Source organism: Pleurodeles waltl, chromosome 6 (assembly GCF_031143425.1).
Source record: "Pleurodeles waltl isolate 20211129_DDA chromosome 6, aPleWal1.hap1.20221129, whole genome shotgun sequence".
Lineage (NCBI taxonomy): Eukaryota > Metazoa > Chordata > Amphibia > Caudata > Salamandridae > Pleurodeles > Pleurodeles waltl.
Genome location: NC_090445.1, coordinates 541,240,534 through 541,266,941, shown reverse-complemented (window position 1 = coordinate 541,266,941; position 26,408 = coordinate 541,240,534). Strand labels below are relative to the sequence as shown.

General features: G+C 43.3%; 1 protein-coding gene across 2 annotated transcripts in view; it reads right to left on the bottom strand.

The window, feature by feature from the left end:
- MAGI3 (membrane associated guanylate kinase, WW and PDZ domain containing 3) overlaps positions 1–26,408 on the bottom strand; it is a 946,614-nt gene that overhangs the window by 135,637 nt on the left and 784,569 nt on the right. For both annotated transcript variants that reach the window (XM_069238693.1, XM_069238692.1), the window contains exon 16: positions 15,466–15,651. In XM_069238693.1, coding sequence (XP_069094794.1) covers positions 15,466–15,651 — 186 coding nt within the window. The remainder of the gene's footprint in view (positions 1–15,465; positions 15,652–26,408) is intronic.

Here is a 26,408-nt window from a genome sequence, read left to right as displayed (position 1 = left end):
AAAAAAGCGACTAAAAAAACATCCCGGCGATCCTATTGGCGCTAGATGCCGAGAATGCATTTGACTGAGTGAACTTGGCCTTCCTCTTCCACACACCTTGTTGATTTGGATTTGGAGACCGTTTAAATTCCACGATTCAGGCAAATTATGTGTGCCCATGTTCCAGGGTGTTGGTGAACAGGACGACTTCTGATTACTTTCATCTGGCACCCGGTATGACATAGGGCTGTCCGCACTGCCCCCTATTATTTGCCCTCAGTATTAAGCCGCTGGCCGTCAAAATATGGACAACCCACTCCATTCAAGAGCAGTCTTTCAGCTCAGTGAACACCAGCTCTCCTTGTTTGCAGACGACGTCCTTTTGTCCCTCACCTAACTTCTGACCTCGCTCCCAGCCCTACAAATCAAACTACAGCGCTACAAAGTGGTCCCTGGTTTCCGTGTCACCCTACATAAATAATTTCTGCTTAACCTGAAGGTCCTGAAAGAAGACAGGGAGGATATTGCAGCTGCCTCCCCACTCCACTGGGTGAAAAAAGAAATTACGTATTTGGGGTATCAAACTTACTCCTAAAGTGACTGACCTTTATAAAACAAATTTCCCGTCCCTACTCTGGCAACTGAAAGCTGTTCTTAAATGATGGACCCATTATACTTGTCTTGGTTAGGCTGTATCAATGCGGCAAAGATGACAGTACTTCTGCGAATCTTGTATCTCTTTCAGGGACTGCCCACTGACATTAACCTAGAATTCTTCTCCTTCGTTTGTTCGTGATTACAAAATGAATTTGGCAAAATCACAGAGCCTGACTATGGCATAAATTACTGGCTCTCCCCAAGATGGCAGGGGGACTAGTCTTCCTGGACTTCACCCTCTATTACAAAGCCTCACAATTACGAGTCATATCCAAATGGTCACTTAAGGAGTCTGATAAACACTAGCTCCACATGGATAGGACAGTGATGGGCTGAGCAATCTGGTATGTTCTGTGGAAACCCAAAGATTTACATCCTCAACGCCTGCTGAAGCACCCAGACTAATACCACTTTAAAAGTGTGGGATAGTGTCACTTGGGCACACGGCCTGACAACATTCCCCTCTCCATACAACCCTATTCACTATAATGCCACCTTTAGAAAGGCCTCCATGCCAGGTCCCTTTGGTTTGTGGCGGAAAGGGGGCTGCCTCACCTTCTCAGATCTGTTTCATGGGTGGGACTTTACCTACTCGCCTCAGAGATATATCCTTACACCCAACTAAAACACTGGGCACTACAGCCAGCTCTGTGATTAGCTGCCATCAGGGACCTCTCGCCTACTGAGCAGTTTGTACGGAGGCCTGGGACCACACAGGGATGCATTTCCTTTTTATACTCACTCCTAACTGACATCCACCACACACACGCACACCCCACGTTACACATTACTCTGGGAACATGCATTAGGGACATCTTTCACTGATAAACAGTGGCACACACTCTGGAGAGGAGAGACATTCCCAGGAGGTTTAAGTGTACAATTGGCCTGCAGGAAGCCCACTATAAAGTACTTTACGGATGCGTACCTATACCCAGCAAAGCTTCAGAAAATGTTTCCAAACACATCCTATCGCTGCTGGAGGGAGTGTGGGCTTCTGGGCGACTTTAAACACATATGGTGGGGCTGTCCTATGGTACAACCCTACTGGGCAGAGATTCTAGTGCAGATAAAAGACATTCTGGTTTGCCCCATTCCAAACACCCCTGAATTTGTGGGCCTGCAAGATAAATCCCTTAAACAGCAAACACAGGGAGATCGATCTATCCTATGACTGTCTTGGAGTAGCCAAAATGGCCCTACAGTCAGCTTGGAAAAGCTTGGAGCTGCCTTGATGTCACAAGGGCAGGCCCACCTCTGGCAAGCCCTCACGATGGAGCATATGCCTGGCATTCTAACAGATACTACAGGGAGTGCAGAATTATTAGGCAAGTTGTATTTTTGAGGATTAATTTTATTATTGAACAACAACCATGTTCTCAATGAACCCAAAAAACTCATTAATATCAAAGCTGAATATTTTTGGAAGTAGTTTTTAGTTTGTTTTTAGTTTTAGCTATGTTAGGGGGATATCTGTGTGTGCAGGTGACTATTACTGTGCATAATTATTAGGCAACTTAACAAAAAACAAATATATACCCATTTCAATTATTTATTATTACCAGTGAAACCAATATAACATCTCAACATTCACAAATATACATGTCTGACATTCAAAAACAAAACAAAAACAAATCAGTGACCAATATAGCCACCTTTCTTTGCAAGGACACTCAAAAGCCTGCCATTCATGGATTCTGTCAGTGTTTTGATCTGTTCACCATCAACATTGCGTGCAGCAGCAACCACAGCCTCCCAGACACTGTTCAGAGAGGTGTACTGTTTTCCCTCCTTGTAAATCTCACATTTGATGATGGACCACAGGTTCTCAATGGGGTTCAGATCAGGTGAACAAGGAGGCCATGTCATTAGATTTCCTTCTTTTATACCCTTTCTTGCCAGCCACGCTGTGGAGTACTTGGACGCGTGTGATGGAGCATTGTCCTGCATGAAAATCATGTTTTTCTTGAAGGATGCAGACTTCTTCCTGTACCACTGCTTGAAGAAGGTGTCTACCAGGAACTGGCAGTAGGACTGGGAGTTGAGCTTGACTCCATCCTCAACCCGAAAAGGCCCCACAAGCTCATCTTTGATGATACCAGCCCAAACCAGTACTCCACCTCCACCTTGCTGGCGTCTGAGTTGGACTGGAGCTCTCTGCCCTTTACCAATCCAGCCACGGGCCCATCCATCTGGCCCATCAAGACTCACTCTCATTTCATCAGTCCATAAAACCTTAGAAAATCAGTCTTGAGATATTTCTTGGCCCAGTCTTGACGTTTCAGCTTGTGTGTCTTGTTCAGTGGTGGTCGTCTTTCAGCCTTTCTTACCTTGGCCATCGCTTGATTGTTCGATGATCACGCTTCAGAAGCTTTGCAATTTTAAGAGTGCTGCATCCCTCTGCAAGATATCTCACTATTTTTGACTTTTCTGAGCCTGTCAAGTCCTTCTTTTGACCCATTTTGCCAAAGGAAAGGAAGTTGCCTAATAATTATGCACACCTGATATAGGGTGGTGATGTCATTAGACCACACCCCTTCTCATTACAGAGATGCACATCACCTAATATGCTTAATTGGTAGTAGGCTTTCGAGCCTATACAGCTTGGAGTAAGACAACATGCATAAAGAGGATGATGTGGTCAAAATACTCATTTGCCTAATAATTCTGCACTCCCTGTAGAAAGAGTTTTGACTTCATTTGAGGAGCCTTGATACAATCCCTCTCTTCAGGCCTTCTGCTCTTCTTCTGCCCCACGTGCACGAGAGCACTCCATCTTTTTCAAATCTGAGATCCCCCGACTTCAGGGACACCTGGTAGCCCCCTGCAACACAACACGTGCCCCCACCCCAGGTTCGCCTGGATTGCGACTTCCTCCCAACAATGAGTGGTTCTGATATTCCACCCACGCAGTAGTAATTCTTTGTTTTCCTTACTCTAGGAGGTTTCAGAAATATAGTCTCAATGGCTAATTTGACATGATTGAATGCACTTTACGTGAACTACGGCTATGCAATAGTTTCTTGTATTATAATGTACTGTGACCCGCTCAGTACAAACCTGAATGTTATTAGCTCCATGTCTGTACAGATGGTCCTCAATAACTAACACTGTCACAATGCATTACTTACCCTTTTAAAACGCACTAAAGTTTGTTTGAGAAAAGAAAATACAGGGTGACACGCAGAAAAAGTGGATTTACTACACATTTTACGAAATATTCCACTGATATCCTACACGATAATCATCAAAAATTATTTAGGACAGATACTTGCATTTGAAGCTAATGAATATATCATGACAGTGGCATCCTTTAGGCGGTGGTAGTGGCTCCTCCTTTCTTGAGTCTCCTTTCAAATACCAGCAGCACTTTTCTCCAGTCTTGGCTCAGCCTAGGACCACTTACGCGACTTGTGCATTCAGTATACATGGCGAGTGCTCGAGGCTGCGGAGTACGTTTCAGTGACGTGGGTCAGCTCAACTCGTGCTGATGGACTTCACATGCTTCAGCGCTCAGCTTCCCGCCTGCAACCTGTCCTGCTTTAAACCTGCCCTTCCCCCAACATGTTATCAGATGGGCAGGGAGGCTACTGAACCCATCACGCACTTTGAAACAAGTAGCGAAAGGGTGGGATGTCAATGCTACAATGCCATGATTGACATGTAGTACCAGGCACTGCAGAGCTAAAGCACGAAGCGAGCGGAGCTTCTTTTAAGAGTGACGCAGCAGTGTCATCACTGACGGTCCTTTGTCACAGGACAATAGAGATTTGCAGTCAAGCAATGCAGGTATTGGCATATTTTTTACTGCACAGGTTGATAACAAAATAAAGCACCAAAAAAGGAATACAAATGGAGGGGGTGAAGCCAAGTCACTAATCTACGAGCTGAAACTGGTATCTCTCCTTCCTCATCAACTGCTCTTTCTCCTCTTTCATGATCTATTCCTTTGTCATTTTTGGTTCCAAATCTGTCATTTCTGCCCGCCCTCCCCCCAAACACTTGCTTTTCCCCCCCCAGATATCCATCTTTTGCGGTTTCGCGTCTATGGCTGCTTCCACTTGTCCCACTGGCAGTTTTTATTCTCCTGTCTTGTTCTCCTACGTCACTCTAGCTGTCCCCTTCTCCCTTATTTATCTCTTTTCTTACAAATTTGTTATTCCATATCTAGTCCTGTCTTCTTTAGCTTTCTAATGTTTCCCCCCTCCGCTTCTGTCTTGATCATCTCATAACGTTCCGACTCCTCTGCCTCTTACAACATGCTCTGCTGCTCCTCTCTGATTCATCTCCAAAGTTCTGCCTTTGCAATCTCACCTCTCTAGCAGTTTCCTCTTTCTGACTTTAATGTTCATCCTCTCCTCCTAACATTTAGTTTTTCTGTTTTCTCACCACTACTTCCTCAGATCTGGTCTATTCTATTTCCGTTCCTCTCCTCTGGTCTCTCCCTTCTTCACCCATTGCTCTACCACTCCTGATCTGCCAGCTCGCCAGTGGTCACATTCTCACACTGCCTGCCTCATCCCTCACTTTCAAGACTAAGCCCTTGCCGTTTCCTTGATCACATCTCCCACCATCTTAGATATTCCTGTTTCATTTGTCAACTGTCCCAGAGCTCGACCTTTTCCATTACAATTTCCGGGACTTGAGGACTGTTTATGACCTGGACTCCTCGTTGACGAACAAAGAACTCCAACACTATGTTCACTGTTCATCCTGTGACCTTAATATAACAATGTGATAGGTGAAAATGACCCACAAAATATTTATATTCCGGATGGAAAACGGTTCCACGAATAGGGTTTTAATGGTTGAGATACCAGAACTGAATCCAGAAACATCTGGAAATTCTGGGGGAAAATTATGTGTTTTGATATTAGCACTATTCAATTCCATCAACAGGTAGGGGACACTGGATAACTTGGCTGTGGAAGAACGAAGAGGTAAAATTAATTTCTAGCTCGGCTTAGTGCTGCGTTTTCCACTCAGATTGTTGCCTGTGGGTTTACATCTAACGAGCTATCATCATTTTTTCAGCACTCAGGCTTTCCATAAATTTGAATAATGAATAGCCTAATCCGGAGTACAGATTAAGGGACTAACTGTTCACTCTCATTTCATATTCCTGGCAAATATTTAATGTGCCGTCTTCTTGAGCTTGTCAGATTCAGACTCTGAAACACTTAATAAGCTGTTCGCAGATGCTCAAAATGTGGAGGTTGGGCTTTTTGGCTTTAATAAAACCTTTACTGTTTTATTGAGTGACTTCGTTTCCTTTTCATGAAAGTGATTGGCATTCAAAAATATCTGGTGAAGTCTGATACAAAAATTCACAATTTCCTTTGAATACTTATACTGTGAAGCACACTAGGTCGTATTAAATGAAAGGAACCATTTCCTGCACCCCGGTAACCTCAATTTTATAAGTTATTTCATCTAGACTGGGACCTTTGTGCCTTTAACCTACCTACTTGATGGTACAAGTTAATGTTGAAGATCGTTGAGCTGCACCAAAAAACACGTATATAATATAATGCACGCACATTTGGAACACGATTAAATAAAAAAATATACTCATGTTTATACCTTATGTGGTCAGTTTACTTTCCAACCGTTTATTTTTAATATATTTGTTTGATTTATTTCAACTATTATTTTTTGCTTCAAACCCTTAGTCTTTCATTTTTTTGCCAGTCTACTGGTAATACTTTTACTATCGCTGTAGTCGCTGCATGAGGAAGAAACCTGTAATCAACCTGTAAGAAACCAGGTTATGTTTAGGAGCACCGCTGATAACTCTGAATTACAGCTAAGCAAACCATAACTCACACACCAAATGGCCTCAGGCTAGCCTATGTGCCAGTTCCTTCGGCCTTGGCCAGGCCCGGAGCCTACCCCACCTGAAGTTGCCAATCCTTGCTGCTCACAGCTTTTGGCCATCTGCAGAGGGGTTGACAACAGGACTTTGCCTGTGGCCAACCCCTGCACCAATCTTTTAGTGGGCAGCCCACTCCTGCTGTGAACATACTGTTGGCGACAGTGCCTGATCTACATCCAACTATAATCAGCTAATCTAGACTTGCAAATGTCCTTCAGACACGCATATCAGACTTCGTCCAAGTCCCACACTCTGATGACCCCTGCTGCGCTTGGCTTTTGGCTGTGTGCTCCAGAGGGTTGGCAGTAGGGCCTACCTAGACTGCAGCTAGGCCCTACTGTCACCACACTGCATCTGGTCAACCACTACATGTGGTCACTGGGCATGCACTGAAATAGTACCCTAAATACTTCATTTTGTCAATTCATACATGATTCTCAAATCTTGAGACCCAAGACGGTTTGCAGTAATTAGGGGAGGTTCAAGATCTGATCCAGCACACGATCTGTAAACTCTGCAATATATTATTTTTACTTATTATTTTTATTTCAGTTTATCCCTTTGGCCTGGGGATGAGGGAAGACTCCACCCTGCCCCCTTCTGCTCTTTGTCTTGATGCGTTTTCCAATCACAGTGCTCAAGGAACTGTGATGGCAAAGGGTACCTTCACAGAAATGTTACTGACATGGCCAGACATTCGGAAATTGGCAGATCTGTGAGTCTGGAGCAGAACTGTGAATTCGCAATGTGCAAAAAGGGAGAAAATGTTCTCTAGTTCAATGGATTCCTCTGGTTTTTACGTCGAGCGTGCAAGAGCTCTGACCTCTTGCAAGTCTTATGGCCTTTTAACCACGCCCACAGCAGGCCCATCACCATCACTCGTTCGCGGGCCTGCCTTTTAAAAAAAGTTTGTTATGGTAAATGCTTCACTTTTGTCCCTCCTTGGGGTGGTTTGGTTACCGCCTTAGACACCGACCCTGTTACATGAGTAATTGCACTTTTGCCCATACATTTGGCTGCAAGTGAACTTCTTTTATGTTTAGTGTCTCTCTTCATGCTCAAACGCATGGGGGGCCGTGGCACTTCGAATCGGCTCGCTTATGTCAACTATTTTACTTTTCATTTTCAATTTAAGTGGCTAGAAAAGTCCAGTTAGGGATTTACAACGTTAACAGCTGTAACTCGAGCAAACGCGAGACCCACTGCATTGCAAATGCCTGTTTGAGGACCAAGTTTTCTGTAGATACACGAATTGGCAGGGGATCCGTGAATAATCAATCTAGATATCTCTAAAATGTAACCTCTTGGTGCCCAAACTCAGGACTTACTAAAATGCTTATTTCTTGAAAACTACTTAACAGATTTACAAAAATAAACAAAGGGGAAATCCCTGATTAAAGTTCCACTTTCGTGCTATTCAGTTCAGCGTTTTTTTTTCTATGTTTCTCAGCAAATAGACCTAGGGGGACTGAAAAGGGGAATGGCACTTTTGGAATCCCCTCTTTTTCTTTCCCCCCCTCCCCTCACAAATCTGCACAAACCTTGCCATTAAAAACTCAAAGTGGATGAACTTTTTTGGGGAAATTTATGGTAGATTCCAATGGCACCAAAGTTGTTAGGAAAACAAAACAGTTTTTCCTATGGAAATTGTGACCTTATTAGGTCACAAACCGTATCTGGTCGCCTGTTTGTTGCAGAGTCTAGAGTCCACTGTGTTGCTTTTTATTTCTCAGTTTTCTATTCTCGGTACAGTTTTTGGAAACTGCTTCTTAACTATGTGATTCCTTCTGACAGCATGCCAACTACTTTGATTTATCTGCTAGCTGCTAGTACTCTCGCCGTTTCCCTCAGAACTGTATGCATTTTGCTCTTCTTTTGTCCTTCCTCTCTTTATACACAGTAGAAATAGAAGACAGACGCTGCGGCTGATCTAGGCGAGTGGTTCTTACCATTTTGATTACTGTGGATCCCCTCTTAATCATTACTAGATTCCAGAAGACCCCCACTGAATCATTAATGAAGACTGGGGACCCTGGCCTAAACAATTTCAGTGATTTGAAAAGAAAAACAAACATTCATCAAACAAATACACACAATTAAATATTGTATTTAATTCATAAACAAATATAACAAAAATCAAAATTGTAATGGGAAGGTTGCAGCTTTTCTGTATTTAATTGAGGCTTCTCATCGTTTCTAATACATTCTGTTCGACTGCTCCCACAAATCAACTTAATTTTTTGGTCTCCAATTTCAAATTCCATCAAATTGATATAATGTTTAAAAATGTTCTATTTGACACCTTGCTTCTTTATTAATATACACCTAATTAATCTATAAATATGATTTAATTTTCAAAATAGTAGTGGACACCCAAAGTAGGTGCTACAAACCCGCCAAGAGGTCCCAACACCACAGGTTAAGAACCACTGCTCTAGATGCAGCCCAAACAGGAGAGATGCATGTAATCTTTTTTTTTTTGTTAAAACAGTAATTTATTTTAATCCACATTTTTAACTAATTGTTTTCTCTCCATATTAATTACCATAGTGCGCTTTACATTATATTAGTCAAAATAGTCACGATTAACCCTGTAAGGTGTCTTTGGCCTGCAGAAAAAGTAAGGTAAGAGAAGTTTGTTCTGATCTCTTTCAGAAGAAGAAACAAGAAGAAGAAACTACAGATAGTCAAACGTCAAAAGGGAGTTTTTGAACAAAACACTGAGAATAAAATAGCAAAAAAATGGAACTAGATTGGGAAAAGGTTCTTCCACACCGTTCAATACTTCCCAAAGACAAAATCTCTGCATTTCCGGAGTTAAGCTTGAGCCAGTGTCTACTCTTCCAGTACCAGACAACCAGCATGCAAGACTGAATGCACTTGAACGAAAACACCCACGTCTCCTCCATATAAGGGAACATCTGTTTTATCAGCAGACACATAGAAATTATGTGAGTCTAAGATTGTAACTTCGAGGAGTGTTAGGGGGCTTAATATTGAGTAAAAGAAGAGTGGCTTGAGGAGTGGACACACCTGTATCCCGATTGTCCAAAAAGACTGAAACCACCAAAGAACTGTTCCAGATGGCCCAAAGGACTGATGCTGGTTGATAAATAAATAGTGTGGTCAGCCAGGCCAAATGGTGATGAAAAGGCAAGCAGAAACAATGCACTAAGACACTGACATCAGAAAGCAAATACAGATTGTCTACAACCTTCAAGAGAACATATTCAATACCCAAAGTGGTGAAGCAACCAATTTCGAGATCATCAAGAAAGATTACTCATCTCCACAAAGACAAGAACTGAGTGGTTACCACAGCTTTCAAAACTGATATACCTCCTGGGATCAGGTTCAAATTATAAGGATTGGTCGAATCTAACTTTATTTCCCGGAAATGTTGAAATCACGACTTGCTGTATGGACAATACCAGTGGATAATTAAGTCCAAGAAAGACATAAGAGAACTGATAGAATAGGTCATATTTTCTGCAAACAGGAGAATAGTCTGGAACCTCATTTTAACAAAGCAACCTTAGTATGAAGGGGTTCAGACACCAGCAAATTAAAAATACAAAAGGGAGCAGACAGCACTCTACTCAACATTATCAAAGGAGGGTTTACCGTACAGCACACCATTAAAAAAGGAACAGCACATATTACCTTCTGGGAGTACAACAGAATGATGTGAGGGTTAAATTAAGACACTGAACATCTTAACAAAATGCTGCACTTGAACCACAGTCCACAACCTCTTGGCTGAAGAGAGTCATCACTCAGCTGCATGGTCTTTTCCTCACCTGAGTTGTAGACCGGGATGTATTTCACATTCAGCTGCCTGAATTGTAGAAAGTCTCTGAGACTTGATCATTTTCACTGTCCCTACTCTGTTCCTCAGTGTCCAGAATCTGCACAGGCAGCTGTGTCAACACCTTCACTGGAGAGAAGGGTAAAGGTAAATGGGAACTCTGGTGAGATAAGAACACCAAAATTCAGTTGTGAGGGACTTTTCACTGTCATGAACAGCATCATCACCAAGTGGGCTGTTGGCTCGACCACTTGCTGTCCTGCTGCTGATGCAAGAGCAAAAGGGCACTGACTGACTGGACTGCTGATGGAGTTGCGAGTGAGGAAGGACCTCGCCCAGCTGCCTCAGGTGAAAAAGGTGAACAGCACAGTTGACAAACCCACTGATCACTCACCTCTTGATAGTGCAAGCCCTAAACAGGAGGGGTGGCTGCCATAGATGATTTCGGTGTGAAAGACATAGGAAGTTCTGAGGAGCAAAGTATTTTGCACCATTTTGTGTGAAGAGTGCTCCAAGTGTGTTTTCAAACATTCTCAGGATCGGCTACCACAGAAGAAGTTGTTTTATTTTCAAGAGCCTCTTTTACATGTGTTTCCTTTGATAATTCTAACTGGCACTTCTTTTGTTGCACCTTCTTCATGGAAAGCCTGCCCAGAAGAAGAGGCTTCCATAGTGAGGAGGGAAGTTCTATCTCTCTCTTGAAACATCCTTTCCTGTCATGCAGTGTTTTGAAGGGAAAATATATTGAACTGTCACAGTGCCCATAGCTTGAGTTCTGTGCTTAAGCATTACTTGTGAGGATGATGAGCAAAAGTGTTTCGTTTCATTCACTATAAGTGGCAAATGCCTTGAAAAGTGAATTCTCCATCAAATTAGTTTTTGCTATGAGGAGGCAAAGTATCCCCCTTGCGCAAGAGTACCGCCCAGACACAATTCACCACAAGGTGCAGTGCTGAAGCTGAGCCTGCTCCAGGATTTGCAGGGGAGATAAAAAACAAAGGTGCCCATTCACAAAGGCATTTTGGAGTAAGTAAAGTACGCTCTTGTAAAACTTTTTTGTGTACTCTTGCATGCATTTTTCAATTGGCCTAAAATTTGGAAATATCTTGGAACTATTCATATACAATTAGTACACACAGAGATAACTGTGCTCTTTTTGCGCTTCTAATAAATAGGGTGCTGGTCCTTTTATCAGAGAGATGCAAAGGCATGTAAAAGTACATAAAAAGCTTTCATAAATCAGCCACAACATTTTGAGGTAGACAAATGCTCTAGAAAGACACAGAGGAGAGCTCTCACTCCCCCACACTTTATGTGTTGTAGGAATTTGAGCTTCTATGTGGAGTGGCGGGCTCAGCCCATTCAACTCATTGGCTGAAATTTGGGTAGTTTCAAATTAGGTGAGTGTGCTACTAAACAAACACTACTGTTTTGCTGATGGACAGGTTAATACTGCTTATTGATAAGCTGAAATAATGAGGATTCCCAGTCTAACATAAGAGAATAACTGAAGCTTGTGAATCTATGAACGAGCCAATACCAGAGAACAAAGAACAGTGTAATGTCAAAGCCAGGATCAGTGAAAATATGTATGTTGCCATACCAACTCATTTGTTAATTACGCATATCCTAGGATACAGAACTTAAAACAATACTAGTGACTCAAGCCATGTTTTGATCATAAAGTAATCCTGTTGTAGAAATCTGGAAACTATGAAACAAAATAACCACACCGGAAATCACTGAGCAAGGTGCAAACAGAATAAGAGGGAATAAAACACATTGTCACCTGGAATCATGTCACATACTCACTTGTAAACACGATACTAAATATAAACATTTGATAACCCTTGTTGCTAAAATGAAAGATAACTTAAATAGGGAATACACTTAAACTAATAAAAAACTGATGATGTACTTATTTTGGAACACTTTATCCACAATGCACCACTCCATTTCCCTATGAGACATTTTACTGTAAGTGAATCAAAATGTATTGCATGCAAACATGCAAAATTTCAATGTGTTATTAATGTGTGTAGAATGGCTGTTTTATGATTAAGATTTTAAAAAACTGCAGGTATGCTGGTCTTACTGGACCTATCTGCGGCTTTTGACACAGTCTCCAACCCTATTCTTATCCGTAGACTAAATGAATCAGGTATTTATGGCAGAGCTCTACTGTGGTTAAGGGACTTCCTTGAAAACTGCTCCCAACAAGTTTGTTTGGGACGTTTTACATCTAGAGACATCTGTTAACAAACGAGTCTCCCAGGGTTCTTGTTTGAGCTCAACCCTACTTAACATATTCATTGCCATCCTAGTTCATGTTGTGAGATCCTGTGGTGTGGGGATCGTGTCTTATGCAGATAACACACAACTGGTTATCTCCTTTGGTCCTGACCCCCACCTGGCATAAAATCAGTTTAAACACTGCATGAGAGAAATCGCCAGCTAGATGATTACAAATTGTCTCCAGCTGAACAGCGATAAATCCGAGATCACACTGTTCAGTAAGGCACATGAGCTCTCCTATTCCGAATGATGGTCTTCCGATCTCGGACCCTTCCTGCCCAAGCAGGTTGTGAAAATCTTAGGACTGAAACTCGATCAGGCCCCATCTATGAGAGACCAAGTTAATGCCACATGTGGCACTTGCTTTGCCAAACTGAAACTGTTAAAATAATTTTGCCCTTGGCTACCCCCGGAGGAAAACTCTGGTCCAGGCCAGATAACCAGTTGCCTAGTTGCATTGTTAGCTGCAGCTAATGTTACTTTGTTAGCTAAATTACAAGTTGTCCAGAATACTGCTACTAGACTGATCTGTAACCTGCCAGCTTGGTCATCTTCTGCCCCCCTTTTGAAAGCTCTGCACTGGCTGCCCCTTAAAAAAATGAGCAATTTTTAAACTGTGCTGCCTGATACACAAGGCCTGTATCAAGCTCGACCTGTGTATTTGCATCAAAAATTGAAGAACTACATGTCTCTCACACAGCTGAGATCCTCCAACAAAGCACTCTTGCAGATTCCTCAGATTTGCACTGGCAAATTTGGTGGAAAAGGAGAAACATTACTTACATTGTGGTGAATGCAACAAAATGCATTTACCACGATGCATTTACAACACATATGCGTTTACACGCATGGCTTTACCACACATGCCTTTACCACGAATATACCTTTACCACGCATGCCTTTACAATGAATTTTGAATGTAAGTCCAGGTAAGTATTAAGTGGGTTGAGTGATACATATATATATATATATATATAAATAGTGTTTAGGGTGCGTAACAGTTATTGGTGGTAACTGCATTTTTCAGTTTTAGGGTGGGTATGGGTTTTGGGGTGGTAAGGGCATTTTTAGGTTTTAGGGTGGGTATGGGTTTTGGGATGGTAAGGGCATTTTTAGGTTTTAGGGTGGGCATGAGTTTTGGGGTGGTAAGGGTATTTTTAGGTTTTAGGGTGGGTATGGGTTTTTGGGTGTTAAGGGCATTTTTAGGTTTTAGGGTGGGTATTGTTTTGGGGTGTAAGGGCTTTTTTAGGTTTTAGGGTGGGCATGGGTTTTGGGGTGGTAAGGGTATTTTTAGGTTTTAGGGTGGTTATGGGGTTTGGGGTGGTAAGGTAATTTTTAGGGTAGCTAGGGTTTTTGGGTGGAAAGGTGTGTTTGTGTGTGTATGTATATATATATATATATATATACACACACACACATATATATGCATATATATATGTAATATATATACATTTCTCTATATGTGTGTGTGTATGTATATATACACATACATATATATATACACATATATATATATAAATACATATATAATAATAATGTATGTTATACTTACCTCTAGGTTTTACCACGTATAGGCCTTTACTACGAAATTTTTGTGGTAAAGACATTTGTGGTAAAAGCGCATGAATTGTAAAAATGTCGTGGTAAGTGCATGCGTAGTGATGACCATGCATTATAGTTACCACGTTGTAAAGGCATGCGTTGTAAAGGCATGCGTTGTAAGCGCATGCGTTGTTCCATCATACATCCGTGGAAGAGCCTTCTCCTACCTACCCCCTTATCACTGGAATGCTCTCCCCTTTCACATTTGTAACTGCATCAACTGTAGAAACTTCAAGAAATTGCTGAAAACATGTAGTCCGCTCTCTTTTCTGTCTTTACAGCCCTGCGCCGGGATACTCCTTCGGGAGTGAGTCGTGCGCGATGCAAAGAGAATATAGATAGGCCATAGTGCGATTTAGACAAGTAAACACACTCTAGATTAATTTACAGAGAATGATATTCAGGGATACACGTTAACAAAATTGTCACTTAATTATTCACAACTGGAAGGCCAAAAAGGCAGCGAGTGTGTGGGCTTAGAGTTTTCAGTGGAGAAGGAGCCCCTGAGCACGAGAACAAAGGCGGGTGCTGGGTTAGCTGATGCAACCTCAGTGTCCGACTTTCAAAAATAGACCAGGACCAGTCTTAGCTTACTGTTTTTGTTGATATCACTCAAGAACAAATTAACAAAATTAAAAATGATTTTAAAATAAACCCTGATTCCAAAATAAACGGAGCAAGTCATTAAAAAGCACGTGGATAAGTGTACTGTCTCATTAAAACAACTGTCGAAAACCTAGAATTGTTTCTGGCATGGATCTAGTGTGACAAGCGGTGCAGTCCCTATTGAAGTGTGTTCCAGTACAGCGCTAACCAGGCCACGGCCGACGAGGCCAACTAATTCACTCTCCTACAGTAATATATCAACATGCAGCATTCATTCTACAGGACGACGCCATGATTGCTCGACTCCTAGCAGGACTACATCTGGAGGGCACGGTATTCTGAAGCCTACGGGTCATCTGAAAGCAGGCCTGATCAACGAGAGTCTGCTAGAACCTGAACAGATTACAGAAAGAGGTCGGTACGGCTTCAAAATGAAACAAGGCCTGCGATTTATGCTCAATGTAATGATGGTTATATTCTATGCTAGATTCATTTTTAAAGAGAAAATGAGGTAAACTCATAAAACGAAAACATCTGGGAATTGTTTAGGTCAAACGAGTGTATATGAAAAATAAATCTACTTGTTTAAATAAGAGACAGTGAGCGACTTTTGATTACGCTTTTACTGGAGCGAGCTTCTTACCTTCCTCTGCAATGACGGTGAGAGTGACGTTGTTGCCGGCATCCTTGATCAGCTGCACGATACTGTCATGCGACAGCTCGATGATAGACTGTCCATTCACTGCCGAGATGCGATCCCCCACCTTCAGCTTCCCACAGCGGTCTGCAGGGCTACCCTCAATGACGCGGCCAATCTTATGGGGTATCACTGTAGAAGAGAACAAAAACAGGACTTCACATCAAAAAATACAGTGCACAAAATTCACAAAAGGTTACTACTAATTATATTTACAGCCAAGGAGTGGATGCACAGATGAAGTCTTCACACATTGACTGTGACAACAGATCAACCTGATGCAACAAAGTTAAGATACGGCAGAAGAAAACGTAATATGACGACAGGAAACATGCAACGACATAATGTAACAAATATTGGCAAGTTTTGTTAAAAGCGCTGGGGATGACATGTCAAAATCTAAAGATTTTCATGCTGTAGTACAGTGGTTCCTAACCTTTTGACTTCTGTGGACCCCCACTTAATCATTATTGGAATCCAGGGACCACCACTGAATCACTATTGGAGTCCGGGGACCCCCCCACTGAGTCATTACTGAAAGCTAGGGACCTAACCTGTTATTATTTCCTTTTCTAAGCAGTCGCGGACCCTCTGAGGAGGCCTCGCAGACACCCATGGGTCCCCAGACCACAGGTTGGAAACCACTGTTGAAGCAGTTTTCAGATTGTTACGTGTTCTTATATTGGTCATGAGTGGTATAGGCACCCTTCTGTTCATTAAAATGTTTGTAAAAGAATGTGTAGGCACTCTAGAATCCTTTCACATGAAAGATTCCATACTACGGTCCAGTGTTGCAGTTACTGTGGGACTTTCGTGTGAAGCGTCACTGTTCAGTGGCCTCCTCTTTCATTTGAGAAAAATACTTACCTGCCAATTCCCGGAGTCATTCATAACAAAATGACGACGAGGGGCCTTTGAGGAGCTCGTCCGGTGATCCTGTTGCCGACTTATTAGCGTGTCAGCCATTGTTGAAGATTCCTGTTGCCATTGAAGTCTGACAGAACCTTGACTGCACTTTGAACACCCTGCAGAACCTGGCACACTGTCACCAGGAAGGTAAAGCATTTCAGCAGCCTTCCTTGCCATTTTACTTGGCTTGGAGGATACAAGTTACAGGGCTAGTCACAAATGATTAGGAGTGCTCTTGAGCGCTCCTTATGGAATCCCTCAAGCCGCGTCATCATTGCTGCTTCGTGATGGCACTGACCTGAAACCTGCCAGTTCTGAAACCTCCAATCATCTGCTACTTCAAGGTCAGGCTGTGAGGGCCATTATTCAAGTGCTGTTATCCCCCTGGTCAGGCACGCATGTCAGCACGTTCAAGGTGCTGCAGCGGCCATTCTGGATGTAATTTTACAGGCGCGATCGGAGTGCAACAGAAAGCCTGCACCATCAGTGACATGCACACCTATTCCACTGCTATCTGATCACACTGTGAGCCTGAAATACTGGTGACAGACACACCTTGTGCATAATAATTTTATTTCAGCTTGTGCCTGTACATTGGGTAATATGCACACCACTACTTATTTATAATGTAGGAAAATTAGTAACTTTTATTGCATCTGTGATAGGCACACAAGCTTGCCTCACAATCTGTGACAGGCACACCATAATTCTTATGCTTGAATTTTGCCACGATTAAAAATAATTTTATTACATGTGCAGTTACGCAAATCTACTAAATTTTAACCAGCTAGGTGTAAGTGCATTACCCATTACATTTAGTTTTTCACTGCTGTCTATTTGTTAAGTTAACAACATGGCTTCAAATCAATATTTAATTCAAGTTACACCATTCTTACAGTTACCAGGTGTTGGACAAATTGGTTACGTTGCTTTGCAAATTATTTAGTGGCTCTGGATGCCACTAAATTTGAACCCCGAAGGAAACTGAATTTACTCTTCAGTCACTTGGGACAAGAAGGCCAACAAAGTTTTGATAATTTGCCAGAGGTGGATGCTCCATTGGATCAATCTGGTCAATGGGATGAGTACACATAAGCCATTGATAGGCTTAGAAAGATTAAACTTTTTCAGGAGAAAACAACTGGCTGATGAAAGCATTGAATAATTTGTATCTCCTCTTAGACTAATAGCTTCTTCTTGCAATTTTGGTGACATCCTAGATGTGTATATATGGATCAATTAGTTTAAAGCTGTTTTGAGAAACAAATACAATAACGGTTGTTGGTATGTAGAAATCCCACCTTAATAGAGGTTGTGGACAAAAGGTATTGAACACTCATTGGTCTCAAGTAAGCTCAATATCAAGATACTTTCAGGGTTAAAGAATCTGACACCTTGAATTTGGTTCAAGTAAAGGATAAGAAGTCAAGTTTGATACATAAAAAGGCACAGATTTCTTGTCTACATTGTGGCTTAAAAACGCATTTGGGTAACAATAAAAATTGCCCTGCGTCGGGAAAGCGGTGTAAAAGATTCAGGAAAATAGGACATTTTCAAAGAGAGTGCGCAAAGGGGGAAAGAACAACTTTGAGTTAAGAGTGTGGATGTCGAAAAGGATAAACTAGTTCATAATATCTCAAATGACTGGATAAAGGTGGTTTTAAATGTAGAATTAAATGCAGGTCAAAATGGAAAAGTCAAAGGGCCATTATGTGAAGTCTCTGTGGGAGATGATTCGCTCAACATGATGGCAGATTCTGGGACTCCCCTTACAAATTTATCAGATTCTATATTTTTCAGTTTGTGGGGACATAAGAAATTACAGCCTCCAGATATTAACCTCATAGCTTTTGGAAAACAAGACATCCATATGCGTGGTTATTTTGTGGATGTGTTGACATGCGTGGGTGGGAAAGCCACTACCAAAATATATGTTGCCTTAAAAGGTCGGAATCTCGTTGGTTGGCAAGATTTAGCCAAACGTGGATTGATGTTAGTACACCGGTTATTGAATCACCTATGCTTATTTCATATTTTGAAGATTGTCATGGAGATTGTGTAAAGCAATTTATAAAAAAGTTCCCTGAAGTGGTTAGTGAAAAAATGGTTAAATCTGAAAATTTGTACACCACATCAGGCTAAAGCATGATGCTGTGACAGTTGCCCATGAGATAAGAACTGTTCCGTTAAGTGCTCAACATGATCTTAAAAGGGTGCTACAAAACCTGAGTGATGAGGGTATAACTGCTGAAAGTAACTCTTATGAGTGGATTCGTTTATTGTTATTGTCAGAAAACACAAATCATGGACAATTCATTTTTGTGCGTATTTACGTAAATTCCACAAAAATATTAAAACTGATTGTCATCCTCTCCCAAAAATTCATGAATTGTTAGCCAATTTGGGTCAGGCAAAATATTTCAGTGTGCTTGATTTAGTATGAGCCTATCATTAAATACGCTTCTATACTGCTTCTCAAGAAATAACCACTTTCATTATGCCTTTTGGAGCCTGTAAGTTTCTTAGAATGGCGTTTAGGCTGGCTTCGGCTGCCAGCATTTTCCAGAAACTTATGGATACTGCTCTAAAAGATATAAATAGAGTACAGGCATTCCAAGATGATGTGTTGATTTTTGCTGCTAACATGCATGAGCATAATAGTATTTTAAGGAAAGTTTTGTCTCTATTTAAAGAACATGGTATTACTTTAAAAACTGATAAATGCAAATTTATGGTGAAAGAATTAGATTATCTAGGTCATGATATAACATCTGATGGTATCAAACCAAAGCATTCTCTCATTAGGGCTATCAAAGAAGTACCTGCCCCCAAAGGATAAGGATTTTCTTAGATATTTTTTGGGACTAAGAGTGCTATTCAAGATTTGTCAAAGGTTATGCCTTTGCGGTACAACCACGCAGGTCTCTATTTAAAAAAAGTGTAAAATGTACCTGAGTTACTGAAGTGATGGAGGCCTTTGAGAAGGTAAATCACATAATTGTATCAGTTGAAGCTCTAGCACCACAGGTGAGAAGTGCATGTTGACAGTTGATGCTAATCAAGTGAGGCTTGGGGCAGTATTGTCGCAGTGGATTGATGACAAAGAGGTTACAGTTCCTTTTGCTTCAGAATGCAACAAAAGTACCATTGACTGGGAAGCTCTAGCTTGCATGAGGGCAGTGGAGAAATGTAAAACTTAAGTGTATCATCTATAATGATTAAAAGAAACTTGTTTACTTTCTTGGTGGCACTGGATTGGGTAAGGATTCTGTCCTCTTAGCAAGATTATAGCCACAGATTTAAGAATATGTTTTAAACATTAAGCATATTTCAGGAAGTAAAACATAAGAGCTGATTATTTGTCAAGAAGACCTTTAATTGCTAGTGATGAGGATGTCTGCCAGGAGGAGGTATAATGAGTTGTGGCCATTGTTGAAGACCTAGTCAAGAGTAATGCTAGTATTTCATACCAAGTATGGGTTAAAGCTTTAAAAGCAATACAGGTTTGCAGGAAGTTTTTACAACTAGGTTGGTCAAGAGAAAGGAATTTGGGCATTGAGGTAAAAAAATTACTCAAGTGGCACAGAAGTTCTCAATTCTAAATGTATTCTCATGCGTAATGACAAATGTGTTCCACATACCAAGCTTAAAAGCACCTTAATTGAACTAGCCCATGAGGATCATTTAGAAGATCATTTAGAACAGTCTAAAACAGTTTTATTGGTTGTCAAGTATGAACTCTCAAGTAGCTGACTGCATTAATAACTGTACCATTTGTCTCCTCTCTGATAAGCATTGGAGAACTTCTGAAACTCCTTTGAATATGGTGTCCATGCCTGTAAATGAGTGGGATAAAGTTGCAATTGATTTTGCTGGTCTATTTGAGCTTTTTTTCTCTAGAACAAAAATACAAAATTCTCTTGGTGGATTATTTTAACAGATGGCTATACATGGGTTTTGTACCATCTCCCAGCACTTATTGTATGATCACGTTTTGAGTAAGATTTTATATTGAGGGTCCACCTAAATACTTGGTTACAGATAATGTCCATTCTCTTTGTTTTTGGTTATAACGGGGAAGGTGTGTTACATGTTTTATATTGGTCATGAGTCGTATAGGCACTGTGTAGGCCACTCATCAATTCTTTCTTATGAAAGATTCTATGTAACATTTCTGTGTGGAAGTTGCTGTGGGACTTTCGAGTGAATGGCTGCTGTCCAGTGGGCTTCTCCTTCATTTGAGAAATAAATCTCTAAACACTGATCTGTTCACTTCTGGAGTCATTCATAACACAGTTCAATAATTTATTTCAAGTTACGAGTTCATGGCATATTTCCTGGAACAGAAGCAGAACTTTTTTTTTTTTTTACACAACAGAATGTCTTACATTGCAGCAGAAGTGGAATAGGTTTGTGACTGAGTTTGCAATGCAGTTACACCTCTCCTGCTCCTCTCAAATAAGGCAAAACATGCCACGACGCCTTCCCTATATCTGTGCCATGTGCTGCACTACGATGAGGAGTGGTGCAATCGGTAAAGCTTTGTTGATGCCGACAAAAAAGTATAAACCAGGAAGAAAGAAGCTTCTACTGCATGAGATGGGATTACATACGCCCTACTTTCAAAATCTGCAGCATAATTAATATGTAATTCTTGAACATGCACAGTGGAATGTCCCGGTGAATTATCCTAATTATACATGTTGGCAACGGTTGTAGCCCCCTGTAAGAGTGATTTGTGTAATGCATCGCAAGGTGTACCACCACTCTGCCTGGTTCCATTAATTCACAACTTAAACAGCCAATGGTTGTATTGGTGTGGTATAGCTATTTTAGCCATGTTTTTTAGACCCGCTTTTTTTTTGCAACTAGGCCTGCCTTTGTGCACTTTAGCCAGTTGAACAAGTTACTTACCTTCAGTAATCCATTATCTGGACTATCTAGCTGCAGATTCCTTACATCACAATTTCCTGGCATCAGCTTGGGATCCAGAAGTTTTGATGAGCAATACACTTGCGCATGCCGTCAGGTGGCGTTGTTGGGATCTGAATGGCATTGGTGTCGTTGGAGCCATCTGTGACTTCACGGTTGCCTATAAAGCCACCACCCAGGCACACGTACATCAGTTCCTTTACCATCAACGTATACACCAGAAGCGCAGTGCCATGGAAAGAACTAGCAGTTTGTCTGTGCAAAAACTAGGGCCCCGAAATAACAATCCTTGACCCTATCAGACGTGTCCGCTCAGCGGGGAGGCATGGGTGGATATGAGGAAGCTGAAGCCAGATACAGTCTCTACCAGATAATGTGTTACGGAAGGTCAGTAACTTGTTTGTCTGATAGAGACTTCTAGCTGCAGATTCCTAACCTAAGAATAGATACCCAAGCCATAACCTCCTGGCGGTGGGTCTGCGGACCGATCTCCTTATAATAAACAGTACTGCAAGACTAAACTGGCAAAATGCCTGTCTCTACGGACCTGATTGTCCAAGAAGTAGTGTCTTGCAAACATGTGCCATGATGCCCACGCTACTGTCTGATAGATATCCAGGACTGGAACACCTTGTGCTAGCACAGTGGTAGCAGCCAGTGCCCCTGGTGGAATGAGCCCTCAGGAGGCTGCTTCTTGGCCAGTGCATAGAAGATCTTAATGCAGAGAACGACCCAGCATGAAATGGGTGGTTTCTGCACTGCCCGGCCCTTCTTTGCTCCCAGGTACCCCACAGAGAGTTGGTTATCCACCCAGAACTTTTTTGTGCAGTCAGAGTAGAACAACAATGCTCTTTTTGGATCCAGTCGATGGAGTCCCTCCTCTTCCTTAAAGGGATGGGGTGGAGCACAGACGATGGGCAAGACAGGGTGATGTTCTGACCCAAGTGAAATGGGATCACCACCTTAGGGAGGAAAGAGGCAAGAGTTCGGAGTATGACCTTGTCTGGGAACATGGTGTGAGAGGGTGGCTTAGATTAGAGAGCCTACATTTCATTCACCCTCCTGGCAGATGTTATTGTCAATAGGAAGGCTGTCTTGATGGTGAGCAGCCGGAGGGGCCAGTTATGTAATGTCTCGAAGGGAGCACACATGAGAAATGTGAGAACTAGATTTAAGTCCCACTGAGGCATAACAAAGGGTGTAGGGCGAAACATATGTACATGTCCCTTGAGAAATCTATGTACAATAGGTGATTTGAATAATGAAGGCTGATCAGGCAGCCTAAGGAACGCCTATAAGGCAGAAAGATAGCCTTTGAGAGTGCACAAGGAAGAACCCTGCTGGGCAATGGATAAGATAAAGAGAAGAATATCAGAGAGAAGCAGAAAGAGGATCAGTAGATCTTTCTGTACAATAATTTACAAATTGTTTCAAATGGCAGGCGTATACCGTCTTAGTGGAGAGACGCCTGGCTGCTAGAATAACTTTACAGACTTTGTGAGGAAGGGTGAATGCTGTCTACTGTCACAGCTCAATCTCCATGCATGAAGGTGTAGAGTTGACAGGTTTGGGTGGAGAAACTTCCCCTGCTGCTGCGACAGAAGATCTTCCCGAAGGGGCAGCCTGATAGGAGGATCGATGCTCATTCTCAGAAGCTTGGGATACCAGACTCTCCGTGCCCTGTCTGGAGCCACCAGGATTACTTGGTCCCAGTCATTCTTTATCCTCTTGAGAACTCGGGCAGAAGTGGTATGGGCGGAAAGGCATACAGGAGGCCTGAACTCTACTCGCGATGAAAAGTGTCGTCAAGCGAGTGCCGCCTTGGAAACTCCAACACGCAATACTGCTGACATTGAGCGTCATCTGCGGAGGCAAACAGATCTAACCAAGGCTCTCCCCACTGCTGAAAGAATCCTTGTGCCACCTCCAGGTGGACACACCACTCGTGACCCGGTAGGCATTGACAGCTGAGTTTGTCTGCTCTGGCATTTAGAGAACAAGCCAGGTGTTGAACCACCAGGGTTGTGCCCTGCTGTTCCAGCCATGCCCAGAGAAGCAGGGCCTCCTGACAAAGGGTACACGACCCCACACCCTCTGCTTGTTGCAGTATCACATTGCGGTCGTGTTGTCCGTGAACACCTGCACCCTCTTCCCTTTTACAACAGGAAGACACGCTTTCAATGCCAGTCGGATCGCCCAGAGCTCCGGTAAGTTGATATGAAGTCTGGATTCTGCCTGAGACCAGAGGCCTCTGATCTCTAGCTCTCCCAGATGGCCGCCCCATCACAGAAGCAACCCATCTGTCACTACTGTGAAATCTGGGTGGAGAAGGGAGAGGAGTCTGCCTCTGACCCCATCACAGTTCACTACCAACCACTGCAGATCTTTTGCAGTTGCCTTCGAGATCTGAACCGTGTTGGTGAGATTCCTCTGATGCTGGACTTCAGGTCCCACTGCAGAGCCCTCATATGCCATCTGGCATATTTGACTAAAAGGATGCAGGAGGCCATGAGGCCCAACAGCCTCAAAGTCTGTCTCGCCAAAATCCAGGCTAGAAGCCGAAACATCAGAATCATAACAGCTCTGATGAAGGTGAGTGACAACAGCCTGGGGTGAAAGAGCCTTCTACAGCCAGTCATCGAGGTAGGGGAAGACAAACGCCTAACCTTCGTAGACGAGCTGCTACCACCACCATCACTTTGGTGAACACCTGAGGGGCACTGGTGAGACCAACAGGGAGCATGGTAAACTGAAAGTGCTCGCGGCCCACCTTGAACAGTAAGTAAAGCCTGTGGGCAAGCAGGATGGGGGATGTGACAATACACATCGTGCAAGTCCAATGCTACCATCCAGTATCCTTGGTCTAGGGCAGCCAGACTGAGCATTTAGAATTTCTCCTTTTTGAGGAGGAAATTGACGTTCCGTAAATCTAGAATAGGTCAAAGACCCTTGTTCGGATTCAGAAAGTGGCAGGAATAACAACCACTGCCCACTTCTAACATCAGGGCCCTTTTTAAGGCTCCCTTGGCCAAGAGAGCCGAAACTTCCTCGCGGAGCAAGACTATGTGATCCAGGATCAGCCGTTCTTTTAACAGAGTGAGTGAAAGACTTGAAGGGAAGGAACTAGCCTCAGATGGTATGACCCGCCAGTGAGGGAGGTAAAACTGAATCCTCCCTCCAACTGGAAGCATGTGGTCTTTCAGAATCACACTAGGAGGACATGGGCGCTGTGAAGGGGGAGGGGCTGGGTGGTGGACGACTTCTGGCCAGACCCTCTGGGTCTGAAGATACCATGACCTCGTTCCAGCACAGAATGCTGGACGGATGGAGGATGGTGGCTGGTCTGTGGATGGCCTGGTACCATGCAGCTTCTGAAACCTCGAAAGGTGCGTAAGACAGATTGTTGGCGAGGGGTCACAGAGAGGCCCAAGGACATGGCCATAGCCCAGGAGCCATTAAAGCACTCCAGCGCAGAGTCTGCATTTTCACCAAATAGGCGGGACCCATCGAAGGGCATGTCCATAAGGTTTCCCTGGACATTCCCCAAAAAGCCAGATGTACGAAGCCGGGCATGGCGACGAAGGGGCCAACGTAGACGAAATTGCTCTACCAGTGAGTCAGTCGTGTCCAAACCACACCTGATAGTAAACTAGGCTGATCTCTCCCATCTTTGACTGCTTGTGAGAGAGTGACATGCACGCCCTCCGGGACCTGAGGCAGAACCTGTGCCACCGTATCCCATAAAGTATGGGAAAAATTACCCAATAGGCATGAGGTGTTTACTGACCTCAATGCAAGGCTGGAGGAGGAATATATCATCTTCCCAAGCTGGTCCAGCCTCTTGGATTCTCCATCTGGGGGAGCAGAAGTGAAAGCGCCAGGAAGGCTTGGACCACCAAGCTCTTCGGGGTGGGGTGTTGTGTGAGGAAGCTAGAATCACTTGGAGCTGGGCGATGGCAACAGCCAATATTCCTATTTACAGGTGCCCCTGTGCTGGGTTTGGACCACCGGCAGGACATCTGTGCGGGCTTCAATAAAGGGTAACATCAGTTGCGATGTGGAAACCCCTGGCTGAAGCACCTCAGTCAGGAGGTTAGACCTGACCAGCACCGTACGCAGATCTAGGCCCAGGACCTCAGCTGCCCTATGCACCGCAATAGCATATGATGCTCCCTCCTCCTTAGCCACCGTAGGACGTGGGAGCATGCCAGCATCTGGAGAGGTGTCCAGTCCACTGGCTTCTCCTAACTGCTCATATCAGTCTGTTTGCTCCACTCTGCGACCCCTGCCATTCCTAAATGCTTGGATAATCATAGAAAGGCTCAGGGAATGATCTGGCACCTGTTGCCGTTCCTGCTCATCGGGTACTCGAATGGGGCTTGCACTACTCGCCCAGTGTTGTTTCAGATCCAGGAGATCCCATTGGTGCTGAAGCCGCCGGTGTGGAACCTTACAGGGCCTATGCCGACACCGCGGGGGCCGAAGCTGTGCCGGTGGGGCCAGCTTGCCCAAATACGAGATGCGTGACCTCGTAACACTCTAAGTTGAGCAGGGGTTGCTCCGGCTCCCGGAAAAGGGGAAAGGCTCGAAATTGGCCCTGGCAATGGATTCGCAGAACTGTGCCCTGACTGGAACATCGACATTCCCGACTCACTGCATCGGTCAACGGGCAAGATGAAGTCTGAGTCTGCTTGGACTTTTTCTTTTGTGCATCTTCTCTGTGTGCCCGGGGGACCTCGGGTGGAACTTGGGGTTCCTGGAGCAGTTCCGTGATGACTTACTCCTTGACTGGGACCGTGACCTCCTCAAAGCTTTCGGAGCCAAGGCCCGGCAGTCTGAACATGACTTCAAGTCACGGTCTTGGTCTAAACAACAGAGACATACCTTATGGTGGTCCGTCACAGACACGGCGCGGTGACAGTCGTCGCACGGCTTGAACACAGTGTTCCTAGATGTCATCTTGTACAGACTGAAAAAAACGTTTGACAAAAATGTCAAAAACAGGCCTGTCAAAAAAGTCAGAGGGTAGCTTGATTCCAGATCTGCAC